Source organism: Mesoplodon densirostris, chromosome 19 (assembly GCF_025265405.1).
Source record: "Mesoplodon densirostris isolate mMesDen1 chromosome 19, mMesDen1 primary haplotype, whole genome shotgun sequence".
Lineage (NCBI taxonomy): Eukaryota > Metazoa > Chordata > Mammalia > Artiodactyla > Ziphiidae > Mesoplodon > Mesoplodon densirostris.
The window spans coordinates 15,824,808-15,852,712 of record NC_082679.1 but is presented as its reverse complement, the minus strand read 5'-3'; the positions used below and the strand labels follow the sequence as shown (position 1 = coordinate 15,852,712).

At 40.2% G+C, this 27,905-nt stretch overlaps 1 protein-coding gene across 4 annotated transcripts in view; it reads right to left on the bottom strand.

Moving 5' to 3' along the window:
• Positions 1-11,894: 11,894 nt before the first annotated feature.
• Positions 11,895-27,905, bottom strand: part of ZNF565 (zinc finger protein 565) — a 109,467-nt gene continuing 93,456 nt past the window's right edge. For 2 of the 4 annotated variants that reach the window (XM_060084835.1, XM_060084838.1), the window contains 4 exons: positions 24,546-24,619; positions 20,605-20,731; positions 19,842-19,937; positions 11,895-13,663 (listed from right to left, as the gene is read on the bottom strand). In XM_060084835.1, the coding sequence (XP_059940818.1) occupies positions 12,393-13,663; positions 19,842-19,937; positions 20,605-20,731; positions 24,546-24,619 (1,568 nt within the window). In that variant the 3' untranslated portion in view covers positions 11,895-12,392. Of the gene's footprint in view, positions 13,664-19,841; positions 19,938-20,604; positions 20,732-24,545; positions 24,620-26,045; positions 26,206-27,905 lie in introns of those variants that run through there. The other 2 variants (XM_060084837.1, XM_060084836.1) reach the window with 2 other exon arrangements.

Here is a 27,905-nt window from a genome sequence, read left to right as displayed (position 1 = left end):
GAGACCACAACAGTGAGAGGCCTGCATACTGCAAAAAAAAAAAAAAAGAATCCACCTGCCAATGCAGGGGACAGGGGTTCGAGCCCTGGTGCAGGAAGATTCCACAACTAAGCCCGCGCGCCACAACTACTTAGCCTGCGCTCTGGAGCCTGCGAGCCACAACTACTGAGCCCACGTGCCACAACTACTGAGCCCACGTGCCACAACTACTGAAGCCTGCAAGCCTAGAGCCCGTGCTCCGCAACAAGGGAATCCACTGCAATGAGAAGCCCAGGCATCGCAATGAAGAGTAGCCCCTGCTCGCCGCAACTAGAGAAAGCTTATGCACAGCAACGAAGACCCAATGCAGCCAAAAATAGAAATAAATAAAATAAATAAATTTATTTTAAATAATGGTACTACTGGATATCCATATGCAAAAGAATTAAGTTGGACTCCCTCACGCCATATACCAACCTTTTTTTTTTTTTTTTTTTCGCTGCATTGGTTCTTCGTTGCTGCGTGCAGGCTTTCTCTAGTTGCGGTGAGCGGAGGCTACTCTTTGTTGTGGTGCGTGGGCTTCTCATTGTAGAGCACGGGCTCCAGGCGCACGGGCTTCAGTAGCTATGGCGTGCGGGCTCAGTAGTTGTGGCTTGCAGGCTCAGTAGTTGTGGCACACGGGCTCAGTAGTTGCGCCTCGCGGACTCTAGAGCACAGGCTCAGTAGTTGTGGCACACGGGCTTAGTTGCTCCACGGCATGTGGGATCTTCCCAGACCACGGCTCGAACCTGTGTACCCTGCATTGGCAGGTGGATTCTTTTTTGTTTTGTTTTGTTGTTTTTTTTTTTTTGCGGTATGCGGGCCTCTCACTGTTGTGGCCTCCCCCGTTGCGGAGCACAGGCTCCGGACGCACAGGCTCCGGACGCGCAGGCTCAGCGGCCATGGCTCACGGGCCCAGCCGCTCCGCGGCATATGGGATCCTCCCAGACCGGGGCATGAACCCGTATCCCCTGCATCGGCAGGCGGACTCTCAACCACTTGCGCCACCAGGGAGGCCCGGCAGGTGGATTCTTAATCACTGTGCCACCAGGGAAGCCCTGTGCAGTAGTCTTTTAAATCAGGTATGGAAAAAGAGGAGTTACAAACAAAAAAATACATTTTATATTTATCTTTGTAGTTATCTTTACCAGTATTCTTTACTTCTTCCTGTGGATTTTAGTTACTGTCAAGTGTTTTTTCATTTCAGCTTGAAGCATTTCTTTTGCGTTTTTTGTAGGAAGGTCTGCTAGCAATGATCTCTTGGTTTTTATTTATATAGGAATATCTTAATTTCTCCTTTATTTTTTAAAAAAGAATATTTATTAATTTATATTTTTTACTTTTTTTGGCTGTGTTGGATCTTTGTTGCTGTGTGCAGGCTTTCTCTAGTTGTGGCGAGCAGGGGCGACTTCATTGCAGTGGCTTTGCTTGCTGCAGAGCATGGGCTCTAGGTGTACACGCTTCAGTAGTTGCAGCACGCGGGCTCAGTAGTTGCAGCACATGGGCTCTAGGGCGCATGGGCTTTAGTAGTTAATGCACGTGGGCTCAGTAGTTGTGGCTCGCAGGCTCTAGAACACAGGCACAGTAGTTGTGGCACACAGGCATGTGGGATCTTCCCGGACCAGGGCTTGAACCTGTGTCCCTGGCACTGGCAGGTGGATTCTTAACCACTGCACCACCAGGGAAGTCCTCTCCTTTATTTTTGAAGGATAGTTTTGTCAGCTATAGATTCTTTTTTTTCTTTCAGCACTGTGAATATGTCATCCCACTGCCTTCTGATCCTCATGATTTCTGTTGAAAAATAAGCTATTTATCTTACTAAGGCCTCCCTATACATGCTTCTCTTTTTTGCATTCAAGATTCTCACTTTGTCTTAAGCTATATATACCAAAGGAACTATCTGTCTTGCAATTTTTTAATAGCTAATGTTCAAAATGCCTGCTAGGATTTTGTAAATTAGGTCTATATTTCTGATAGTGTGTGCATTTCTGATGCTTTTCCAAGATAATATTAATGTTTTGTAAAGCCAGGATTTCTACTTTTACTTATGTATTTTGAAAAGAGAGTGAAAATTTGGTTTCCTTCAGCTTTTTCCTTATTTCCTTATTCTGTATTTTGAAAACATGGAATGAATGAATTTTCCTTGTTTCCTTGTTCTGTATTTTGAAAAATGCTAATTTACACTAGCATTTGTGAGCATTCTTGAGATGTATTTTTCAAGTTTGCTTCCCAAGGCTATTCCAGAAACAATGTATCATTTTGTTATCTTTTAATAATAATATAGTAATATTGTATAAATATTATTAAATAACATTAGTGTACTGTTATATTTATAATAATACAATATATAATAATATATTTTTATAATATAATTATATAACTACTTAGTAAGAAATAACTTCCTGAAAATTTGTCCAACCAAATACACTTCAAACTTTGGCCATTGTGTCAGTTTTCTATTGCTGCTGTAACAAATAACCATAAACATAGAGGCTTAAAACAATGCAAATTTATTCTCTTACAGCTCTGAAGATAAAATTCCAAAATCAGTTTCACTGGGCAAATGTCAAGATATTGGCAGGGCTAGCTCCTTCTGGAAGCTCTAGGTAAGAATCTATTTCCTTGTTTTTTCTAGCATTTAGAGGCCTCCTGCATTCCTTTTTTTTTTTTTTTAGAACTGGCCATATCAAATATTGGAGAGAATGTGAAGCAATGAAAACTCTCATACACTGCTGGTGGGGACACAAGAGGGTGTAACTGCTTTGGAAATCAGTTTGGTAATTTTTGTTTGTTTGTTTAAATTTTTTGGCCACACCTTGCATGGCATGAGGGATCTTAGTTCCCCGACCGGGGACCAAACCTGTGTGCCCTGCAATGGAAGCAGGGAGTCTTAACCACTGGACCACCAGGGAAGTCCCCTCCTGCATTCCTTGGCTTGTGACTCCTTCCTTGAATCCCTCCAACCTCTTGCTTTCATTGTCACATCTCCTAATACTCACTCTGATCTCCTGCCTTTTTCTTTTAAGAACCCTTGTGATATACAGTGGGTTCACCTGGATAATCCAGGATAATCTCCCCATTACTTTAATCATATCTGCAAAGTCCCTTTTGCCGTATAAGATTCTAGGGATTAAGATGTGGTCATCTTTGGGAAGCCATTATTCAGCCTCACAGCCAGTTACTTTGGTATGGTGCTGTCTGTAACCCTGTAGTTGAGAGTGATTGAAAAGAGAGGCCTGGCACAGGGACTGCCCTTGGCAAGTGCTTAAATAGTGTTAAAGGCCTTGAGGACTGTTTTGGCTTTAAATAAGTTCAGTTTTGTTTTTTTCCCATTGTCTGTTAATTTTGTAGCTTTTTCTTACTGTCTTTCTGAGGTATCTTATTGAGCTCGCTAAGAAGCCCAAAGTGAATTCAGATCCTGGTTCTGTTGCTTGCTTAGCTTTAACCACCCAAGTCTGTTTCTTCATTTGTAAAATGGGGCTGTTACTACATTCTCCAGGCAATGTGGGTGAGAGAGGAGGAGGGGGCTGATTCCCAGTTGGTATAAGCGGAGAGCTGCAGGACTGTGTGGGTGTCAGGATGGATGGATGCATGTCAGAGGGTGAGGACTGATGCCCCAGATTGAGGGGAGGGCACAGTCAGGTGAGTCTGGGAGCCTCTTCTCTGCCTTTCCCCAGCTAAAGTGTCTCAAGACCCTGACCATCCCAGGAGGGAGCCTGAGCCAGGGGATGCCCTCTGGATTTCAATCGTTCTGTCCCCAGTTAGAGGCCATCCATGTTCCCTGAAGATGGATGTGTTTGCTTGCCAAGGCCTGGAGCATCTTTCCTTCCATATCAGGACTCTGGGCATCTAATGGAGGTGAAGGACTGCCCAAGAAAATCTCCTGTCTTTCCCAGTACCTTTCCCCTGCACCTCAGGCTTTTTCCTTCAGATTCTTATTTTAGCAGAGTCAATTAAGCCAGTGATGTTTTTAAACTGCCAGAACCACTTTTATTTCTATTGCAGTAGGAAGATGACCAAGTAAATTGATGACCTTGGCACCCTATCTTAGCAAGTCTACTACTGGATCTTTTCTGTTAGATGAAATAATTACAAGGTTGTGGTTCATTTGCACACTGCATATCATCTGAATAACGTTTCAGAAAAGTTTGGTGACTAAAAGGGACCCTAATGTTCCTTCATTTTCTAAAAGTAATCTATTATGTTTATTAGCACTATAATAGTTCTTACCTTGGGTATCGGAAGCTAGAAGAACAATCTTACCCTGAACCTTGATGTTATTTGTATGGTTGCAGAGCATCATTCTCTCTTATTTCACATGAGGTCACAGAGTGACCTTGTCTGTTTCTCATGTTATTACATCACAGGAAGTAATGTGCTGCAAGGATGAGCTGCAAGTGGCTTAAGCAGTTCCAGAGGGAGGGCTAAGAGCTGGAGCTGGTGCGCTAAGCAGGGCATAGATCCAAGGCTGAGTGAGAGGAGGAGGCTTAGAGCTAGGTCAGGGAGCTTGGCCTCTATTCCTTAAGTGAGCGAAGACTGTTGATGTAACATACTTATATTTGGTTTTAGACCTAGCTTTTTTTTTTTTGGCTGTCCTGTGCAGCATGTGGGATCATAGTTCCCTGACCAGGATTAATCCCACACCCCCTGCAGTGGAAATGCTGAGTCTTACCCACGGGACAACCAGGAAAGTCCCTAGATCCAGCTTTCTGGTGGAAGATAAGGGATGTCTGAGGGCTGACTTAAGACAATAATAAAAATCGTAACAATGATAAAAGATGATCACTGAGGGCTTCCCTGGTGGCACAGTGGTTGAGAGTCTGCCTGCCGATTCAGGGGACAGAGGTTTGTGCCCCGGTCCGGGAAGATCCCACATGCTGCGGAGCGGCTGGGCCCATGAGCCATGGCCGCTGAGCCTGCGCGTCCGGAGCCTGTGCTCCACAAGGGGAGAGGCCACAACAGTGAGAGGCCCGTGTACCGCAAAAAAAAAAAAAGATCACCGATTATACTACATAACAAGTAGCACTTAGTAACTAGAAATAGTAACAAGTTCATTAATTAATAAGAAACATGTATAAGTATTAACATATATAAATAGATAATTATTAAATACTTGGTGATGACAATAACTAGTAATCACTTTAATTGCAACCTCCTTTCCATTCCTGATCTCCTTACCCTGCCCTTTTTTCACCTCAGTGCATAACACCTTCCAACACACTACAAAATCTACTCATTTTGTTGGTCTCTCTCCCCGTTGGAATACAACCTCCATGAAGGTGGGGCTTTTTGTCTGTGTTGTTCACTGCTGTATCCCCAGGGCCTAGAACAGTGCCTGGCATATAGTAGGTGCTCAATAAATATAGTTGAACTGAATTGAAATAAAAGTAAATGTACTCAACCTTTACTATGTTCCTGGCATGTTCTAAGCATATATTATTTATATCTTCACTTGAAAGTTACTGCCTCGATACAAATAATGAAACTAGTTCAAGGCCACTTGGCAAGTAAAGTAGCTATGCTTGAATTTGAACTCAGGAATTCTGGCTGCAGGGCTTATCACCTTTAAGTACCTCTTCATGGTACTCAGCGAAGGGGTGTGTCTGTTCCAGAAATGTCCTAGTGGTAGAAGCAAAAGAGATTTCAAAATAACCAGGGAGAGGGAGGCCAAGGATGGTCCCTGAGTAGCTGGGTGGGAAATGGGGGCCATTTGCTGAGAGAAAAGACAGTTAGAAGAACTTATTTATATGACTAGGAATGGCTCAGTTTAGGTATGCCTGCAATTATTTAAGTAACTTTCAGTTCTTATGTAACATCAAACTTTCCTTTCTGATTTTATTCATATTATTGTGCTGGTAACTCTGCCAGGTTCTTCACATTTAAGTTTTCATGATAGCTCCATGAGGTACTATTATGAGCCCCAAATGAATGCTTAGGGAGGCTAGGTTATCATCATCTAGTTAGTGACAGAGTCCAGGCCTGATTCTAAAGCTAATATTTCAAATGTGGAAGATAAGGTACCAGAACTGGGTACATCATTAGAGAAGATATATTAGAAATGTGGAAGCAAAAGAGGACTTTGGAGCTGTAAGTTGGGGGGAGTGGAATTATAAACCTGGCTTTAGATATTACACTTGAGATGCCTGAGGGATTCTAGCTGGAGTAGTAAAGCAACCTCGTCCATCATTAATGTTGCTTATGAATCTAATAAGGATGAAATATTTTAATTTTGGAAATAAAGTTTGATATGTGAATTCTTCAGAATGACTTGTGAAATTCTTCAGCCAGGGTTTAAGACATGGTGACTTCTCCCTCTTTTTTTTTTTTTTTTTTTAAGGCATGATGACTTTTTTTTTCATGATTAATAATGATAATTTTATTTAATTTATTTTTTAAATTAATTTTTATTGGAGTATAGTTGCTTTACAATGTTGTGTTACTTTCTACTGTATAGCAAAATGAATCAGCTATACATATACATATTTCCCCTCTTTTTTGGATTTCCTTCCCATTTAGGTCACCACAGAGCACTGAGTAGAGTTCCCTGTGCTATACAGTAGGTTCCCATTAATTATTTATTTTATACGTAGTATCAATGGTGTATATATGTCAATCCCAACCTTCCAATTCCTCCCACCCCACCCCCACCCCCGCATGGTGACTTCTAAGTGTGAAATTTCACATCTATATCTTTAAAAGAAAAAAATTTTTTTTGTAAAGGGAAGGTTCCCCACCTACATCTTCTCACCACCCATAAAAATATTCTATCATTTGCCTAATTTATTAACTCAGTCATTCAACAAATATCTGACTGCCTCCTAGGAGTAAAGAAGCAGATACAATTCTCAACACATCAAAGATGTAGAAATCTTATAGTTAGGAGTTGTACCAAGTCAGTCAATTTTGTTTAATACAAACAAACAATTTTAAAAAACACTTCACATTTCACAATTGCACCTAAATTTTTTTTTTTGAAAAGAAAAGAGAGAACTTTGGAAAACAATGTTGTTTCTAGGAAAACCTTTTCCTAAGTTTCTAATTCTCCTAATACATATGAAACAACTTCCTCTGCGATCACAATGAGAATCAGCTTAAACCAGGGGGATTTGGTAGAAAATTTTATTGTCTTCCCTACTAATGGCCCAGGACTATAAATTCTTACTGATATGCATATATATATGTTTTTAAATAAATTTGTTTATTTTATTTTATTTTTGGCTGCGTTGGGTCTTCGTTGCTGCGCGCGGGCTTTCTCTAGTTGCAGTGAGCGGGGGCTACTCTTCCTTGTGGTGCGCGGGCTTCTCATTGCGGTGGCTTCTCTTGTTGCGGAGCATGGGCTCTAGGCGCGAGGGCTTCAGTAGTTGTGGCACGCGGCCTCAGTAGTTGTGGCTCGCGGGCTTTAGAGCGCAGGCTCAGTAGTTGTGGCGCACGGGCTTAGTTGCTCCGCGGCATGTGGGATCTTCCCGGACCAGGGCTCGAACCCGTGTCCCCTGCACTGGCAGGCGGATTCTTAACCACTGTGCCACTAGGGAAGTCCCTGTATATATTTTTTTAATTAATTTTTTTTTTTTTGGCCGCACTGCACGGCATGTGGGATCTTATTTCCCCAACCAGGGACTGAACCCACACCCTCGGCAATGAAAGCACGGAGTCTTAACCACTGGACCACTAGGGAATTCCCTTACTGGTATTTTATTTTATTTATTTACTTGGCTGCATCAGGTCTTAGTTGCAGCATGCGGGATTGTTTCGTTGCGGCGGGCGGGCTTCTCTCTAGTTGCAGCACACAGGCTCTCTAGCTGTGGTGCATGGGCTCCGGAGCGCACTGGCTCATTAGTTGCGGCACGTGGGCTCTCGAGCGTGTGGGCTTAGTTGCCCTGCAGCATGTGGGATCTTAGTTCCCCGACCAGGGATCAAATCCACGTCCCCTGCATTGGAAGGCGAAGTCTTAACCACTGAACCGCCAGGGAAGTCCCCCCAACTGATATTTTTTAAAAGTCTCTTTAAGAGATAATTACTGAAATACTTTCAGATGTCATCATATAACTAACGTCTGAGTTCAACTTTCAAAAGAATCCAATGAAAGAGGAAGTAGATGTGAGTGTAGACAAACACCACTGGCCATGGGCTGACAGTTTTTATAGCAGGGTGATGAGAATATTGAGGGTTCACTGTACTATACTTTCTACTTTTGTGTATGTTTGAAGTTTTCCATAATAAAGACAAAGCATGAATTTTTAAAAACTTAGAAGGTAGAAATATGCAAAAATGATAACATTTATATTTAAGGTACCACAACAATATTTTTCCCTCTCATTTTCTATATTCTCTATATTCTATTTGAGCATTTCTACTTTTTTATAAGGACAAAACAAAAACAAACAAAAAAACCAAAACCCCATTCTTACTAAGCTCTTTCATCCTTTTGATCCTAGCATTGCCACTTTCTGTGTTTCGGCCATGAACTGACTGCAGTTTATAGATTATCTGAAAAAACACTGATTTTTTTCCTTTTTAGTCATACATTCTGAAATTTGTACATATGAAACTCTACCCTATCTTGCCCTTGTCCTTGAAATTAGGATTCTCCAGTTAAGAGGCCTTAGGCAAACTACTTAATCTCTCTGACTCTCAATTTCTTTATCTTAAAGTAGAAAATAAGCCAAATTAGAGGCGTGAATGACAATATAGGCAAACAGCAAGGCAGGGAACTAACACTTGGTGAATTTCAGGCATTGTACTAGGAATTTTATACACATTTATTCCTCTCAAAAACATCTCTTTTAAGGAAGAAAAATATGACTACCTCAATATTAAATGGATAAAGGATATGAACATTCAATTATTCAATTAACAAATATTTATGACCACCTACTATATTTTAGGCACCATGCTGGAAGCAATACCAATGGTCAGCAAATATGTAAACAAATGGTCACCTCTATTACATAATCAAAGGAATGCAAGTGAAAACAAAAGCGACTTTTCCATTTTTCACCCATCAAATGGTGAACTTTCAGTAAATGTTTTCTTAGGGTTAGATGAATGTGGTACTTTGGGATCTCTTCTAAAGTGGGCAGACGCATAGATGCACCATCTACCTGAAGGCACTTGAGCAATGTGTATAAAACAGGCTAAAATGTATATTTACTTAAAAAAATGTCCAACCAGGAGAATGAAGCACACCTAGTGACTGCAGTTTCCAAATACCATTTTGGAAAGTACCAAAATACCCGAAGGAAAAAGGATTCCTTGGAAAATGGCTACTTCAAGGTGGGAGCTAGGAAATGAACAAGATGAGCCTGGAACATCCTATTGTGGCAGATAGCAGGCAAGTGATCAAAGACTAGCAGGGTCATATCAAAAGGACACAGGAATCAAATGGAAGAGGATCCCACAAACCACACATGGAACAATCTGAGCATCAATGAGAGTACAACTTAAATAGGTTTAAACATACTGAATATGATTCACATACACACCCCTCTAAACTCAGTGATTACCATGGCAGAATGTTAGGGAACCAACTCATTATTTTGAAAGCCAATAAGGAGAAAGAAAGAAGCATCTACCCTGCCTTTCCTTATTGTAACATGGATAACCAAACAGCAGTTGAAAGGAAGTTTCTCTTTTTAAAAATATTCTAGGGCTTCCCTGGTGGCACAGTGGTTGGGAGTCCGCCTGCCGATGCAGGGGATAGGGGTTCGTGCCCCGGTCTGGGAGGATCCCATATGCCGCGGAGCGGCTGGGCCCGTGAGCCATGGCCGCTGGGCCTGCGCATCCGGAGCCTGTGCTCCGCAACGGGAGAGGCCACAACAGTGAGAGGCCTGCATACCGCAAAAAGAAAAAAAAAAAAAAAAAAAAAAAGATTACTCAGAGTCATTCACAAGCCCTGATCTGGATGTCCCTGGAGTTGGATCAAGGCTCTTTCCCCCGTCACTGTCACATCCTGGAGTTACAACATCAAAATTCTAAAAACATATTTAATCCAGAATAGGTGCAGTTCCAGACATTCCATCTAAAATTAATTTTCATAGACTGGATTAAATTAGCTGGAATTTTATTTATATTTATCTTCACAAATGATAATTATTATCTACAATTTGTTTTTCAGGAGTTATTCTTGTTGAGTTTTTTATCATAAATTTTTTAGCCTTGAAGATGAATTGTAAAGCTTCTCTCAGGGATTATCTGTTCCTTAAGGTTTTTGTATGTTAAACTGTTTTCTTGGGACTTCCCTGGTGGCACAGTGGTTAAGAATCCGCCTGCCAATGCAGGGGACACGGGTTCGAGCCCTGGTCCGGGAAGATCCCACATGCCACGGAGCAACTAAGCCCGTGTACCACAACTACTGAGCCCATGCGTCACAGCTACTGAAGCCTGCATGCCTAAAGACCATGCTCCGCAACGAGAAGTCACCACAATGAGAAGCCTGTGCACCGCAACGAAGAGTAGCCCCCGCTCACCACAACTACAGAAAGCCTGCACACAGCAATGAAGACCCAACACAGCCAAAAATAATTAAAACGAAACAAAACAAAAAAATTGTTTTCTCTAAAGGGACAGAGCTTTGATGACTTTTTATGTCCTTCCACAATCATTGATTGTTCGGAAATCCCACATATTCTTGAACCAATTTTGATTATTTTTGTAAAAATCCATTCTCTCTAGATTTCTAAATGTATAAAGTCATGCATAGTTGCTACTTTTTAAAAATCCATCCCTTCCTCATTCATACTGCTAAATGTTTTTTTTCTATATTAGAGTTGTCAATTGTCTATTATATTGTTAAATAACCTTCAGATTAAGTCTACTGTTGTTTCTGATTTTATATTTTTTGGCTGCACCATGCAGCATGTAGGACCTTAGTTCCCTGAGCAGGGATCAAACCCACGCCCCCTGCAGTGGAAGTTTGAAGACTTAACCAGTGGACCACTAGAGAAGTCCCATTTTTTTCTTTTCTTTTTAATAATCGTTCTTACTGTTGACTTGGGTTTATGTGGTAATTTCCCCTAACTTTTAGGGTTGACCGTTCATTTAATGCGTTTAATATGTGACTGGCAATGAGTAGGTGCTGGAGATCTACTTACAGAACAAAGCCCCTATCTTTTTTTTTTAATTTTTAATTAATTAATTCATTTATTTATCTTTGGATGCATTGGGTCTTCGCTGCTGCATGCGGGCTTTTGCTAGTTGTGGTGATTGGGGGCTACTCTTCGTTGCAGTGTGCACGCTTCTCGTTGCAGTGGCTTCTCTTGTTGCAGAGCATAGGCTCTAGGTGCGCGGGCTTCAGTTGTTGCAGCACGTGGGCTCAGTAGTTGTGGCATGCGGGCTCTAGAGCGCAGGCTCAGTAGTTGTGTCGCATGGGCTTAGTTGCTCCACGGCACGTGGGATCTTCCTGGACCAGGGCTTGAACCTGTATCCCCTGCATTGGCAGGTGGACTCCTAACCACCATGCCACCAGGGAAGTCCCAAAGCCCCTACCTTTAATCCTTGGGTTCTGACAGGAGTACAGCTTTGGTTACACTGAACTGGTTTTGATATGCAGAATTCACTGCCATTCATTTCTAGTTTGTAATTTTAGTTGGATTCTTTTGAAGTTATACTTGGAGGTGGTTTTAGATTCCTAAATGGGCAGATTTCTTTCAGCTGCTCTTCTTTTAATTTCTATTCTTCAAAATTTACAACCTTTTAAATGAAGATCTTCTCATGATAACTATACTTTACTACTGTTTTTCAGAATGAATTATCCTAACAAGTGGTTTTGAAGGCTTTGGATATTTGATACATTCATAAGGCCCTCCTCTCATATGAACTCCTTAACAGTAATACAGTTATTAATTAATGACAATAGTATTTATTGAGCATAGGCTTTATATAAAATATCTGACAATCTTCACGGAAACTCTATTAGGTACATATAATTATCACTGCTTAAAAATAAGTAAACTGAGGAACACAGACATTGCATAATTTGCCCAATGTTATACAGTCAGTAATTGCTGGAAGTGAGATAATGTTAAGTAAGGTATATGGCGAAAGGCACAGTCACAAAATGTTTGAATAGGGTCATTTTCTATTAGGAATTCTCAGACGTTTAACATATTTTGGGTGGTAACAGGAGGCTCTTCTATATTCATATTAATCTTTTTTCAGTGTAAGATCTCTGATACTTAGTAAACAGTGAGTGTGAGGCAAAAAGAATTCCCATGTTTATTGAATTTTCTTCTGGTATGAGTTACCTGATGTTCCATAATGGAGGTGACAAATGAAGGTTCTCTGACAATAATTACATTACCTTATGCATTATCTAATATTGAGTCAGGCATAAATTCCACATAAAGGCTTTCCTACATCCCTAACATCAAGGCTTTCTAGCCAGTATGAATTCTGTAGTGTTCAATGAGCTGTGAGCCAAGAATAAAGGCCTGCCCACATTCTCTACATTCATAAGGTTTGATACCAGGATGAATTCTCTGATGTTCAGTAAGCTGTGAACTACGAATAAAGGCCATTCCACATTCCCTACATTGGTAGGGTTTCTCACAAGTGTGAATCCGCTGATGATGAGTCAGTTGTGAAACACGAATAAAGGCTTTCCCACATTCCTTACATTCGTAGGGTTTGTCACCTGTATGAATTCTTTGATGCTGAATAAGGTACGAACTACGACTAAAGGCCTTCCCACAATCTTTACACTCATAGGGTCTGTCACCTGTATGAACTCTCTGATGTCGTGTAAGCTGTGCATGCTGTCTAAAGGCCTTCCCGCATTCTTTACATTCGTAGGGTTTCTCCCCAGAATGAATTCTTTGATGTCGAGTAACTTCTGAGCTATGAATAAAGCCCTTGCCACACTCCTTACATTCATAGGGTTTCTCCCCAGTATGAATCCTCTGATGTACAGTAAGCTGTGAATGCTGTCTAAAGGCTTTCCCACATTCTTTACACTGATAGGGTCTAGCACCTGTATGAATTCTCCGATGAACAGTAAGTTGTGAGCCGCGAATAAAAGCCTTGCCGCAGTCTTTACATACGTAGGGTTTCTCACCTGTATGAGTTCTATGATGCAGAATAAGTTGTGAGTGCTGTCTAAAGGTCTTTCCACATTCTTTACATTCATAGGGTTTGACACCAGTATGAAGTCTCTGATGTAGAATAAGTTCTGAAGTACGACCAAAGGCCTTCCCACACTCCTTACAGTCATAAGGTTTCTCACCTGTATGAATTCTCTGATGTTGAACAAGGTGCGAGGTACGACTGAAGGCTTTCCCACATTCCTTACATTCAAAGGGCTTTTCACCCGTATGAGTTTTCTGATGTTGAATAAGGTGTGAGCCACGGCTAAATGCTTTCCCACATTCATTACATTCAATCAGTTTCTCGCCAGTCTCATTGCTGGGATGTAGGGTGAGGGATGTATGATGCTCAAAAGTGGGCATGTTTCCATAGGTGATTTTCACTTGTTTGAAAGAGCACTCATGATTTACTTGTTGTTTTTCAAACTGGCCTTTGTATGCCCAGTCACCTCTAAAACTGGAGCCCTCAAAAGCACAGCATGTAAGGCTTTCCATCAGCTCCCAATCGAATGACTCCACTTCAAAGATATCTTTTTGTAGAAATTTATCACACCTGGACTCCAAGTCTGAAAAATAAAAAAAAAGTAAATACAACTTGTTCTCTTCTTCTAAGAGAAATTTAAAAATTATACAGGAGACTACAGAGACAAAATAAAAATAATAACCATAATAGGTGAATTGCTTCTATAAGTCTCAAATATTGCTGTGCAATTTCTAAAAAGCACATGAAAGCACAAATATGATAAGAGCTCATATAGTGCCAGAAAGGGGCAAGAAAATAAATTAAGCCAGTGGTTCTCACGTTTGATAGAGATCAGAACATCCAGGAAGCCTTGTAACAAAACAAATGTCCAAACAGCACCCCACACTGAATCAAAATCTACAGGAGTAGGGCCAAGACATGTGTATACATACATATCTACACATATTTTAAAAGTAATATATATATATTTTTAAATTGAAGATTCACATAACATAAAATTTCCCATTTAACCATTTTAAAGTGTATAATTCCATGGTTTGCAGTACATTCCCAGTGTCCTGCAATCATTGCCACTATTTTCTAATTCCAGAACACTCTCATCACCCCAAATGGAAACTCTGTGCTACAGACTCACAGACATAGAGGACAGACTTGTGGTTGCCAAGGGGGAGGGCGGGGGAGGGCTGGATTGGGAGTTTGGGACTAGAAGATGTAAACTATTATATATAGAATGGATCAACAACAAGGTCCTATTGTATAGCACAGCAAACCATATTCAATATCTGAAATTAAACCATAATGGAGGGGCTTCCCTGGTGGCGCAGTGGTTGAGAGTCCGCCTGCCGGTGCAGGGGACGCGGGTTTGTGCCCCGGTCTGGGAAGATCTCACATGCCATGGAGCGGCTGGGCCCGTGGGCCATGGCCGCTGGACCTGCGCGTCCGGAGCCTGTGCTTTGCAATGGGAGAGGCCACAGCAGTGAGAGGCCCGCGTACCGCAAAAAATAATAACAAAACATAATGGAAAAGAATATGAAAAAGAATGTGTGTGTGTGTATATATATATGTATATGTGTGTGTGTGTGTGTGTGTGTGTGTATGTAAATCACTTTGCTGTATAGCAGAAACTAACACAATATTGTAAATCAACTATACTTCAATTTAAAAAAAATAAAAAAGAAACCCTGTGCCCATTAAGCAGCCGCTCCCCATTCCTCATTCCTGCCAGCCCCTGGCAATCACTAATGGCAGGGAAACACTAATTCTGTCCCTGTGAATTTGCCTATTCAGGGCATTTCAAACAAATAAGGCATCTATATTTTTAGCACTTTCTACCATATGATGCTGATGTCAGTCAAAATGAAAATCTCTGCTTAAACTTTTTCACAGCCTCCCCACTGCACTTAGAATAAATTCTAAATTCAATGCCATGGTTCACAGGTTCTTGGCAAAGCAGGTCCCTGCTTGTCTTTGTTGTCGCTCTGTCGCTCTATCTCCACCAAGGACAATGCATCTTCATTTTTTGAATATTCTCCCCTTTCCTCCCTATGTAACAAACCACAGCCCTCCTTTGAGTATCTAGAATAAATGTAGGTCTTTTCCATCTTAGACCTCTCATCAGGTTCTTCTATCTATTGGGAATCCTGTCCTGGGCCCTTTGTATGTCTGCTTTTCTCTTTAAGTTTCAGATTAAAACTCATACTTTCAAAAAGCTCTCAGCCTGATAACCCTAAGTGTATACTTTGATTCTCTCTCCCACAACGTGTGTCCTATTGTCATAACACTTTCATCAGTTGTACTTAAGAGTTTCATTTACTTACTCATCTGTTGATTTGTTTTTTTACCTCCCCAAAGGCAGAAATAAAGCCTTTTTCACTAGCCGTTGTCACCAAATCCTAGCACATAGTAGCAATAATGGATTGCTTGATGAATAAATATTGGATTCTAGAGACAGACCAATGGAACTCAATAGAAAGGCCAGAAATAGACTACAGTTTATATGGAAATTGAATTTATTATAAAGGTGGTATCTCAAAGGAGAAAAGAATAGTTTTTATAATAAATAATGTTGGGATTAGATAGTCATTTGGAAAAAGATAAAATTAGATCCATATGTTATACCACCATATACCAGAATAAACTCTGAATACAGTTTTAATGTTAAAATAGAAACCATACAAAAACTGGAAGAAATGTGGTAGATTACTTTATAATCTAGGTATAGGGAAACCTTCTAAAAATAATGACTCAAAATCCAAAAGCATCAAAAGACTGATAAATTCCATTATGTAAAGGTGAAAAACAAAACAAAAAACTTGCACACGAACAAAAAACACCAAAAGCAAAGTCAAAAGACAAGTGACAGAGAAAATATTTGAAACTTATATCATAGATAATGGGATGATCTTCACAATTTATAAAAGACTCTTAAAAATTAAGAAATGCCCTCGAAAAGTAACATAACAATTACCAGCTGATCCAGCAATTTCATTCCTAGGTATATACCCCAAAGAAGTGAAAACAGGGAGTCAAACAGATACTTGTACACCAAGGCTCAGAGCAGCATTATTCACAATAGCCAAAAGATAGAAAGAACCCAAGTGTCCATCAACAGAGGAATGAATAAACAAAATGTGGTATATACATACAATGGAATGTTATTCAGTCTTAAAAAGGAATTAAATTCTGATAAATGAATGAACCTAAAACTACATATTGCATGACTACATTTACATGAGATACCTAGAATTGTCAAATTCATAGAGACAAAGTAGAAAAGAGGTAACAAGGGGCAGGGCGGAGGGGAAAGTAGAGAGTTATTGTTTAATAGGTACAGAGTTTCTGTTTGGGATGATGAATAAGTTCTGGAAATGGATACTGATAATGGCTGCACAACATTGTGAATATATATACAACCTGAAGGTGTTCCCAAATGGCCAAAGCTTTCCCAATAAGCAATTTGAACAGCAGAATAAACAATGATATTTTTGGACTATAACTCATAGAATACATAAATAAATAGCCCATACTGATAGAAACAAATCGTTGAATAAATAGATGAATGGGAAAGGGGGTAGGGAGAGCCCTTCCTTACAGAAGAATTCCAATTAATAAATGCAGAAGCAATAAGGGACATAGAAAATCAACACAAGGCAACACTATTGTATTGTTACAGACAAGATCCACCAATGGATACTAAAACCAGTGGGCAAAATGAGGAGAAACAGCATATAGTTTTAAAGTATCTCCCTCCAAGATAATTACCACTTACAGTTGCAAAGTATTAACTTTACAGGAGAGAAACATGAGAGACACCTTAACCAAGGTGATCAAGGTTAACACTACCAGTAAAAAGCCATATTAACATCAGGCAACCCCTGATATGATGCATAGAGGACACAACATCACTTCTGTGGTATTCCTGTCAAAGATGCATAATCTCAATCTAACTGTGAGAAAATATCAAGCAGACACAAGTGAGAGACATTCTCCGAAAGAGTACTCATCAAAAGGATCAAAGTCATGAAAGACAGAGCAATTGTCACAGATTGGAGGATACTAAGGAGACAAAACAACTTAATGCAATGTGGGAATCCCAGACTGGATCCTGGTATAGAAGGAGGACATTAGGGGGAAAACTGATAAAATTCTAATAAGATCTGTAGATTAGTTAATAGTATTATACCAATGTTAATTTCCTGGTTTTGATAACTGTACTATGGTTACATAAAATGTTAACATTTGGAAGCTGAGTGAAGGGTATACGGGAATTCTCTGTAATAATTTTGCAAATTTTCTATAAGTCTAAACTAGAATGATTTCAAAATATTTTTTTAAAAACTTTACTAAAAAGAAAAAAATTCTATTTCAGTCTTGAGGTGGGAAGAGAAACACAGGTTTAAGCACATTTTTTTTTTTTTTTTTTTTTTGCGGTACGCGGGCCTCTCACTGTTGTGGCCTCTCCCATTGCAGAGCAACAGGCTGTGGACACGCAGGCTCAGCGGCCATGGCTCACGGGCCCAGCCGCTCTGCGGCATGTGGGATCTTCCTGGACCGGGGCACGAACCCATATCCCCTGCATCGGCAAGTGGACTCTCAACCACTGCGCCACCAGGGAAGCCCTAAGCACATTTCTTAAAGTCAAGTTAAAGACTATTCTATTACAAAGCAATAGGACATACAACTTCAAAATTGCTTAAAGGTAGAAAGGGTAATAACATGTGAGCAAAACAGGAATAGCTAGAAATAAAGAGAATGAGGAACAGAAAATATAAGATAAAATGGGAGGAGTAAGAACAGACACATGAATTATCACAATAAATGAGAATGGATTAAATTCTACTAAAGTCAAGGACTCTCAGATTGATTAAAAAAGGAAACTCTAATTCTGATTATAATGGACACACTTAAAATGGCAATAATTTTTTAAAAAGGATAAGCAAAGATACACCATAATTTTTTAAACTAACAAAAGCAGGGCATTTTATACTAATATCAGAAAAAATAGAATTCAAGGTTAAATGCCACTAAGTGGCAAAATGAAGGATGGACCGTACTGATAAAAATACAATTTGCAACAAGGATCTATATTTCATCTTTATAAAAATGTAATATGTAGTAGCAAAATATATAATACAATTAAGAGCTCTCAGGGCTTCCCTGGTGGCGCAGTGGTTGAGAGTCCGCCTGCCAATGCAGGGGACACAGGTTCGTGCCCCGGTCCGGGAAGATCCCACATGCCGCGGAGCGGCGGGGCCCGTGAGCCATGGCCTCTGAGCCTGCACGTCCGGAGCCTGTGCTCCGCAACGGGAGAGCCCACAACAGTGAGAGGCCCGCGTACCGCAAAAAAAAAAAAAAAAGAGCTCTCAGAATTTGATAGTGGAAGTACAGAGAAAGTTAAAAGGACATACAGACTCTAAATCACATAATCAAAAGGGTTATAGTTAAAGAGGTGAATGCCCCATCCAAAGAACACTAGTTTTAAATATATGTGGAACATTTTCCAAAATTGGAACAACTTGACTTAATGACAACATTGGAAGAGAAAAGGCAGTGGAATGAGTTCTTCTTTGGGCTGAGAGAAGATTCTTGCCAACACAGAATTCCATACTCAGTGAAAATATCCTACAAGAAAAAAGGTAGAATAAAGACATTTTCATGTGGTCAAAAGCTGAGAGAATTTGTCAACAGCAGACCTACAAAAAAGTAAATATTAAGGGTGTTCTTCAGATAGAGAAAAAATGATCCCAGATGAAAATAAATGACAACAATACAGAGAAGTCATGAGGTAGTAACATAACTAAGTATTCAAAGGCTCCATTTCTGTCCAGCAAGTGCCAGTTACAAATACTTACTAACATTTTTTTAGTGGTCACTATTGCCTGGCATTGTTCTGGGCATTTTCACATACTAACTCATAAAAAAGCCACAATAACTACATGAGAAAGGCACTATTTTTAATCCCATTTGCAGAGGAGAAAACTGAAGCACAGAGAATTTAAGTAACTTACTTAAACTCTCAGATCTAGTAAGTGGCAGAGCCAGGATTTGAACTCAGAAAACCTGATTCCAGGGACTTCCCTGGTGGTCCAGTGGTTAAGCATCCGCCTCCCAATGCAGGGGACGCAGGTTCAATCCCTGGTTGGGGAACTAAGATCCCATATGCCGCGGGGCAACTAAGCTCATGCGCCACAACTACTGAGCCCTCACACTCTGCAGCCCACACACCACAACTAGGGAGAAGCCTGCGCGCCATTAACGAAAGATCCCACATGCCGCAACTAAGACCTGATGCAGCCAAAAAAAAAAAATCTGATTCCAGAGTATTCCCTCAGACACTACACATCCTTACCTCTCAAAAGTTAAGAGAATAAATGAATTGCTGAATTAGGTGAAGTGAAAAGCTGTTTTAAGAAAATAAATACTTTTTAAGGAATGAAGACACTTGCAGAAAAAAGGATGCAAACTACAGGTAAAATAGTTGCCACTAGAGAGGGGCACATTCCTTTTTGAAATGAGGAGAAAACATAAGAGAAGAAAGGACAGAGAGGAATTAATGGGGATAAAGGCAAGGTTCCCTTGGAAGCTGATGCTGGCAAGGTCTTTGTTCTTCATGGCTTCACGTCTCAGGCTTTTATTCCGCAGTTTTTAGTAGGGCTTTGAGGGCGTTTCCTGACAATAACTCAAGTTACTGTTATGAGTTGACTCACCTGCTGGGCTATTATTCCCAGTGACCTCCCCCCATTGGATCAGCCCTCACTCACCTGGGCACCATGGTCCTGTCATATCATTTACAACCATCCAGGGTTCTTTCCCTTGCTCCAGTAAGGAGATGACATCGGGCTTAGAAAGGGAAAGTCCTGTTTATAGGAAAAGAAATGGGGCATGATCGTGCTGTTTCCAAATTCAAACCCAGTCTCTTGGTTGCTAAGGAAGAGAGGCAGTTACATAAAGGAAGGTGTGAAGGTTGTCCAAAGGGTGGGAAGGTGGAGGTGCCAATGGCACTACCCATTTCCACCTCAACAAAGCACAGAACAATTCCCTGAAGACAGAGAACAGAAGCTTAGCCAGAAACTTGTAAGTCTTCCCAGAAATTCACCATGAAGAAACCAGAAATTTTATTCTCCATTTGCCCTCTCCCTCTCCCCAATCCATTCCTCACTACTCTTGGCCCTGCTATGTGCCCAGCTGTGCCCCAGACAGCTTACCTGTAAGCTGTCTGTATTACCTGTATTACCCTGGTCCTATCATTTCTCATTGGGTTTGGTAGATGGAAAGCATCAGTGGGCAGGAAGACAGTTCAGGATATTTCTTATCCCTCTTGCTCCCTCCTTTAACCCAGGAGTTCTAGAGGTAGGTACAGTGGCTACCAGCTGGCCCTTCTCCATGGCTTTAGCTCTCACTATCTTCCAGTGGCAGTGTTTCCTCTCTTTACCCCCTCCAGCCGGAGGTGGTAACAGCCTCCCACTGTTGTAGTCCCTGGGAGCCTTGTTTCCTGGCTGGTCCTGTATTATACAATGTCCTTACCTAGTGAGACCAAGTTACTGAAGTTCTCCAAAGTTACATCCTTGTACAAGTCCTTCTGGGCAGGTTCCAGGCACTTCCATTCTTCCTGAGAGAACTCTATGGCCACATCCCTAAATGTCACCAATCCCTGAAACAATAAACCCGTGCACTACTAAATGAAATGACTTTTATTTTTTAAATTGATTACAAAAATTTTCAAAATACACAAAAGTACAGAGAATAGTATAATGAGCCCCCATGAATCCATCACTCTGCTTCAGTAACTTAACAAGACCTTGCAAATCTTGTTTTAGGTCTTCCTTTCCATTTTTTACTCCTGGTATATTTTCAGGCAAATCCCACATACCAAACATTATAGTATTTCACCCACAAATACTTTAGTATCTAACAGATTAGACTTTTTAAAAAAGGCATAATAACCAAATATCACTATCACACTTAATAAAATTAACAATAATTTCCTAATAACCAGATCAAGTTTCAGATTACCCCACTTTTCTCAAAAGTGATTTTTTTATTTTTTTATTTTATTTTATTTATTTATTTATGGCTGTGTTGGGTCTTCGTTTCTGTGCGAGGGCTTTCCCTAGTTGCGGCAAGTGGGGGCCACTCCTCATCGCGGTGCGCGGACCTCTCACTATTGCGGCCTCTCTTGTTGCGGAGCACAGGCTCCAGACGCACAGGCTCAGTAATTGCGGCTCACGGGGCTAGCTGCTCCATGGCATGTGGGATCTTCCCAGACCAGGGCTCGAACCCGTGTCCCCTGCATTGGCAGGCAGATTCTCAACCACTGCGCCACTAGGGAAGCCCCTCAAAAGTGATTTTTGACTGTAGGTTTGTTCAAATCAGGATTCAAACAAAATCCACCCCTTGTAATTAGTTTATGGATTTACTAAAGTGTCTCAAATCTCTTATAGCCCCCATAGACCCTTTAAAAATTTTTATTGCTGTTTATTCATTAAACAAACATTTGAATCAGTAGCATTTCCCATATTCTGGATTTGGCTGATCTTATCTTCATGGTATAGTTTAACATGTTTCTCTACTTCCATATTTTTTAGGGGACATAAATATGTCAGAGGTCATACTGTGTACTTACTATAGCATCCCCTTAGGAAGCACATAATGACTGGTTGTCTCATTTTTAGTGAGGTTGAAATTCATGCAGCTGGGGGAAACCCCAGGAGAAAAATTAAAGTGTGCTGAATTTGAGAATACTCCTAGCTGCAAAACCTCTCTGAAGAAAGGCATCTTCTACCAGCTCCCTAAGGACTACCACATATTAAATTAAACCAACCAAGATAATTTCATGGGAAAAGATTAGTCTTTTTAACAAATAGTGCTGGAATAAGTGGATATCCATATGCAAAGAATGAAGTTGGACCCCACATCACACTATATATAAAAATTAACTCAAAACACATTGTAGATCTTAATGTAAAAGCTAAAACCATAAAACTCTTAGAAGAAAACATAGGAGTATATCTTCACAGCCTTGGTCAGGCAGGGGTTTCTTAGATATGGCACCAGACACAAAAAAGAAACAAAAAGAACAAGAAGATAAAATAAACTTCATCAAAATTTAAAGCTTTTGTTCTGCAAATAATTTCATCAAGAAAGTGATATTCCAACCCACAAAACTGGGAGAAAATATTTGCAAATTGTTTATCTGATAAGGGACTTGAATCCAGAATATATAAAAACTCTCACAACTCAGTAATAAAAAAGACAACCTAATTATAAACCAGCCAAAGAATCTGAAGAGATTTCTCCAAAGAAGATATACAAATGGCCAATAAGCACATGAAAAGATGTTCAACATCACTAATCATTAGGGAAATGCAAATCAAAACCACAATAAGATGCCATTTCACATCCACTGGATTGGCTATTATGAAAACAAAACAAAACAAAACAAAACTCCCAAAAAACACATATTGGTGAAGATGTGGAGAAACTGGAACTCTCTTACATTGCTGGTAGGAATGTAAAATGGGGTAGCCACTTTGGAAAACAGTTTTGACAGTTCCTCAAAATGTTAAACATAGGGTTAAAATGTTACCCAGAAATTCCACTCCTAAGTATAGAGAAATGAAAACATATGTCTACCTAAAAACATTGGTATATACCAATGCTTATAGCAGCATTATTCATGATAGCCAAAAAGTAGAAGCAACTCAAATGTCCACAGACTGATGAATTGCTGAACCAAATGTGGTCTATACATATCCATGGAATATCGTTTGGTATAAAAATGAACAAAATACTGATACATGCTACATCACGGAAGCTTGAAAACATTATGTTAAGTGAAAAAAGTCACATACAAAAGATCAAATATTCAATGATTCCATTTATATTAAAAGTCCAGAAAAGGTAATTCCATAGAGACAGAAAGTAAATTAGCGGTTGCCAGGGGATGAGGAGGGGAATTTGGGAGTGACGGCTAATGCAAACAGGATTTTTTTTGGCAGTGATGTAAATGTTTTAAAATAGTTTGTGCTGATGGTTGCACAACTCTGCAAATATACTAGAAAAGCACTGAACTATATACTTACATGAGTGTATTTCATTGTATGTGAATTATATATATATATACAATAAATAAAGCTGTTAACGTTATTGAAGACTTTCATTAATGCTGGTTAAATCTATCAATATATACATTAGAAATTAAAAGAGATAAATTTAAAAAATTATTAATTTATTCAAATAACTAATAATAAACCTGTTACATGTTAACATAAATAACACATTTTATGAAAAATAACTTTGTCAAAATAAAAAAAATTTAGTAGCACTGTTTTACATTTTTGCAAATCTCTTTAATGACTGGCTGAATGAAAGAGTTAGATTTTCACATCTTCTGTATTCAATCTGTTGGCCAACTTAATTTAATTTAATTTAATTTTACTTTCTGGCTGCACCATGCGGCTTGCAGAATCTCAGCTCTCCACCCAGGGACTGAACCCAGGCCACAGCAGTGAAAGCCAGGAATCCTAACCACTAGGTCACCAGGGAACTCCCCAATCTGTTGGGATAACACATTTCATATAGCTTCTGGGAAACTCCACTGTACACTCATTAGAGTTGTGAGTTAAAAAGGCAAATAATGTGTTAGTATTATTATTATAAAAGTAATTTTGACCCCTAGGCCTCCTGAAAGGGTCTCAAAGTCTTCCTGGACCACACTTTAAGAACTGCTGACCTAGCGCTACACAATTTAACGTGAATAACTTGAAATCACATTGTGTTGAGCGAAAAAATATGGTAAAAAATATAGAGAATATGACAACTGTACATCAAATTTAAAAATGTAAAACTCAACAGTATACTGTTCAGCAGGCATTCATACATGGTAAATTATAAGAATCAAAGTGCTAACGAACGCAAAATTAAAAGTAGTCATTAACATTGGTGAGGTGGTAATACGATATGTGAAGGGATGTGGGAAGGGATAAGGTTGCTTAGATGGTACATTAAACAAATATATCAACTCATTTTATTATTCTTTATACCTATATATGTTATAGACACGTTTTTGTATGTATTTTTCAATACTGTGAAATGTTTTATGATTTTTAAAGAGGGGATATTTTAAAATAGAAGAAAAAAAGGAAACTACTTGGGTTAATGGAAAAGATCAAAGTCATTTTATCTTTGGCTCTGTTCAACCATGGTTCTGACAAGGGCAGCTCTCAAATCTCTCTCAGGAGAATATATTTCTGCTCCATTGGTGCTCTGGTAAAAACATTGTGCACGTATGTGAACACTGTTGGAGAAGAGAGGGCCACAGAGGGAGGTGAGGCACTATTGCTCATTCTCTGCAATGGAGGAACTGGGAGCAGGTTACTGAATGGGGCTCAGCCAGACAGGGAAGTCTCAGGATAAAGAACACACATGTTGCTATTATTTCAAGGATAGAGGAAACTTCAACTTACCTGGGTCATGGCTTTTAGAACTACCTGTCCTGCTTGGATTTCTTTAGATTCTTCTCTTGAACAAGTGCAGAGTCCTGAAAAAAAAAACACAACAGAGTAGGGGGAGAAGGGGCAAATCTCATAAACCGAGCTTGCCTCAGCACGCCTAAATAGATGAGCTTAAAACAACTGTACTTCCAGGGTCCCCGCTCTGCTTCCTTTGCTCTCCCCTTGTCCCACCACAACACTAATGCCAAGAACTACTGAGTTGACAAAACCCAGCCCCTTCCTAAACCATAAGGAAGCTGAAAGATGGATTCAAGGCAGATGTGCTTCGGCACTGACATAGAATCCAAGCACGTTAGCAGGACGGATTCTGGCTGGGACAGTCCCTATCTTGTTGATGCTAATCTACACCCTAGAGGAGGCCTAGACAGCTCCTAGCTAGCTGTACCAAGCAGACCTTCCTTTGCAGCTGCAGCAAGGAGGATCACAACTCAGACTCACTCAGACTTTACCCCTTAAAGATGAGGACGGTACCTACAGGCTAGGAGCACAGCATACCTGTGCAGGCCAAACCCTGTGAAAAAGACAACCCTTAAACAAAGTTTTCCAGCTTCTCTGGGTTCAACAGGCAAAACCTCTTGGGTACCTCCCCGGCTCTACATTCTCCTTCTAAGTTCAAAAAGGGCCACACCATCCATACAAGAGGCTTCGTCAAAGCCTCCAGCCCCAGCTGGACTTAATAGACAGGAGAAAAAAAACCACAGTACTACAGGCATCTTACAAGCATACCTACACCTCCAGAATATTGACCTGAGTGGGAACTCAATTTCTAGAAGCTTCTTGGACCAGCAATCCTTATTTTACACATAAGCCCTCTCTATTGCTTTCCTGAAGAACATCACTTCCTCTCTGGCTGACAACTGCTGAGGCTGGTGGAGAATGGCCTACGTCAAGATAATGAGAACTCAGGGGTTTTTAAGGAAGGTAGTAAGGCTGGTTCTAATTACAGGTGCAAGGAGCACCCACACTTTTTTTTTTAATACTGTGATTTATCATCAAGTACTTTATTCTCTTGGCCACTTTGCATGCTAGAAGTTTCCAGAATCCTTAATGCATATGGTGTGCAAGAGAGTCAAAAAGTAAGAAAAGAAAACTCCTCCCTGGAGAGTGAAGTCTAGAGAAATGCAGCCCAGAAAGGTGTAAGGAGTCATTCCAGAGTCTGCTGCCGCTAAGGCCGTTGGTGTCAACTGGATAGATCTCAATAGAACTAAGAAGAACCAAAACTGATCAACAGATACGTGAGGAAGTCAGATGCACGGAATAGTAGGACTTTTCACACACAAAGGACAAATAAACCAAGAGTTAATTTTGGCTACCAAACTGCAATTTGGTTTTCTAGGTCATTTTCCCCCCACTATTTAAAAAGAAACATTAGTGCCACACATATGCAACTTTAAGATGTTGTATTCTCCTATCAAGTTGCACTGAGAAGCAGGTTAAATAAGCCCCTCTTACTGCCGTCCACCTGCAGAGACGTCACGTCCATTTTCTTTGATTTCCATCGGCAACAGCGGGAAATAATTCCAATAGTGCTGAAGTGAGCAGCCAGACTGTCTTGCTGAGTTCCCACGGTGGGGAGGGGTGCCGTCAGAAGGAAGACTAGTTAAATCACTGGGGGCTGGTGTCAAGGAAAATTTCCTGTAAGTTACAGAATATGATTTGGGGCTTAAAATCAGAGGATTTTAATAGGCAGAAAAAGGACAGAAAAGCATTCTGAGCACAGTGAAGAGCAGTGGCAAAAAGTGGACCAAAAGTAGACAGTGTGTTGGGATTGCAGAGAATAACTGGGAATGACTTGTACAGTTTGGGGCAAGGATTAGACCAGTGCTGTCTTACAGAACCTTGGTGATGATGGAAATCTTCACATCTTGTACTGTCAATAATGTAGCCATTAGCCACATGTGGCTACTAAGCATTTGAAATGTGGCTAGTATGACTGAGGAACTGAATTTTTAATTTAATTTTAGTTAATCTGAATTTAAATCTAATTAATTCTAGAATCTAGAGGAAGACAATGCTTATGACATTAACTATGAGGACCAGGTCTCATCATCACTGTAAATAGTATGGGCCACAGCGACTGAAGTATAAAGGTGACCAATGAATACTGACTGAATATATACAAGTTTGGTTTTCACCCATTAATGAACGGAAGGCTACTGAAGAATTTAAAAAAGGAAGTGAAAGGGCCAATATAGCCAGATTATTTTAGTGGAGAGGAGTAAAATTGGAGTCAGGGAGATCAGCTGAAAGGTGCCTGTACTTTCCCAAGCAAACAAAGGGCCTGACCCAAGATAGTGATAGTGGAAATGAGGAGGAAGGGGATGAATTCAAGGTGTCAGAGAAGTAAAATCAACTGGTTCTGGCATCTGATTGGATATGGATGCAGAGAGAGAAAAAGGAGTCAGGAATTCTTTCATATTTACTGAGTTCCCACCTCAGTTGGCATGGTTCTATGTGTAAGGAAGATAGCAAATCTAGTCTGTCCCAGCGGATCTCACGTTCTAATGGAAGGAGACAATAACAAATATTGATATACTGACATTGATATTCCTATTTATATGTAAAGGGGTCAAAGTTCTATAGAGGAAAATAAAAAGATTAAGGAGATGGGGAAATGAAGGGTGGTCTAAGAAGGCGTTTCATTGGGAATGTGACATTGACACAGATATCTAGGGGAAGCACAGTCCTAGCAGAGGGACCAACAAATGCAAAGGCCTCTAGGCAAGAGCAGGCTTTAACAACAAAGAGGAAGGAGACTAGAGTGGCTGGAATGGGGTGAGTGAGAAAATGAGGGCCAGAGAGGTAGATGGAAGCTGGATCACACAGGGCTTGTGGGCCATTGTAAGAACGTTGGTTTTTACTCTTGAGTAAGACAGGAAGCCACTGAAACACTTCAAACCAAGGAATGGCATAATCTGATTTACATTTACAAGGATCACTCATGGAAAATGGACTAAGAGGACAAGGGGGGGAAGCAGGGAGACTAGTGAGAAGGTTACTGCAGTAATCCTGGCAAGGGGTTGAGGCGCTTGCCTTAGGGTGGTATGGTCATGGGGGAGGTGACAAGAATTGATCAGATTCTATATATTCTCTGTAGGAAGAGCTGACAGGATTTACTGATTTTAGGTATAAAAGAAAAAAAAAAGAGGCCAAGATGATGCTAGGGTTTTTGGCTTGAGCAACTAGAGGTATGAAGTTGCTATTTTTTAACACAACGGACTGTGAGAGGAGCAGGTTTGGATGGACCAATTATGAATTCTGTTTTACCTTAATACTTGAGATGATTATTATATGTCTAAGTGGAAATGCCAG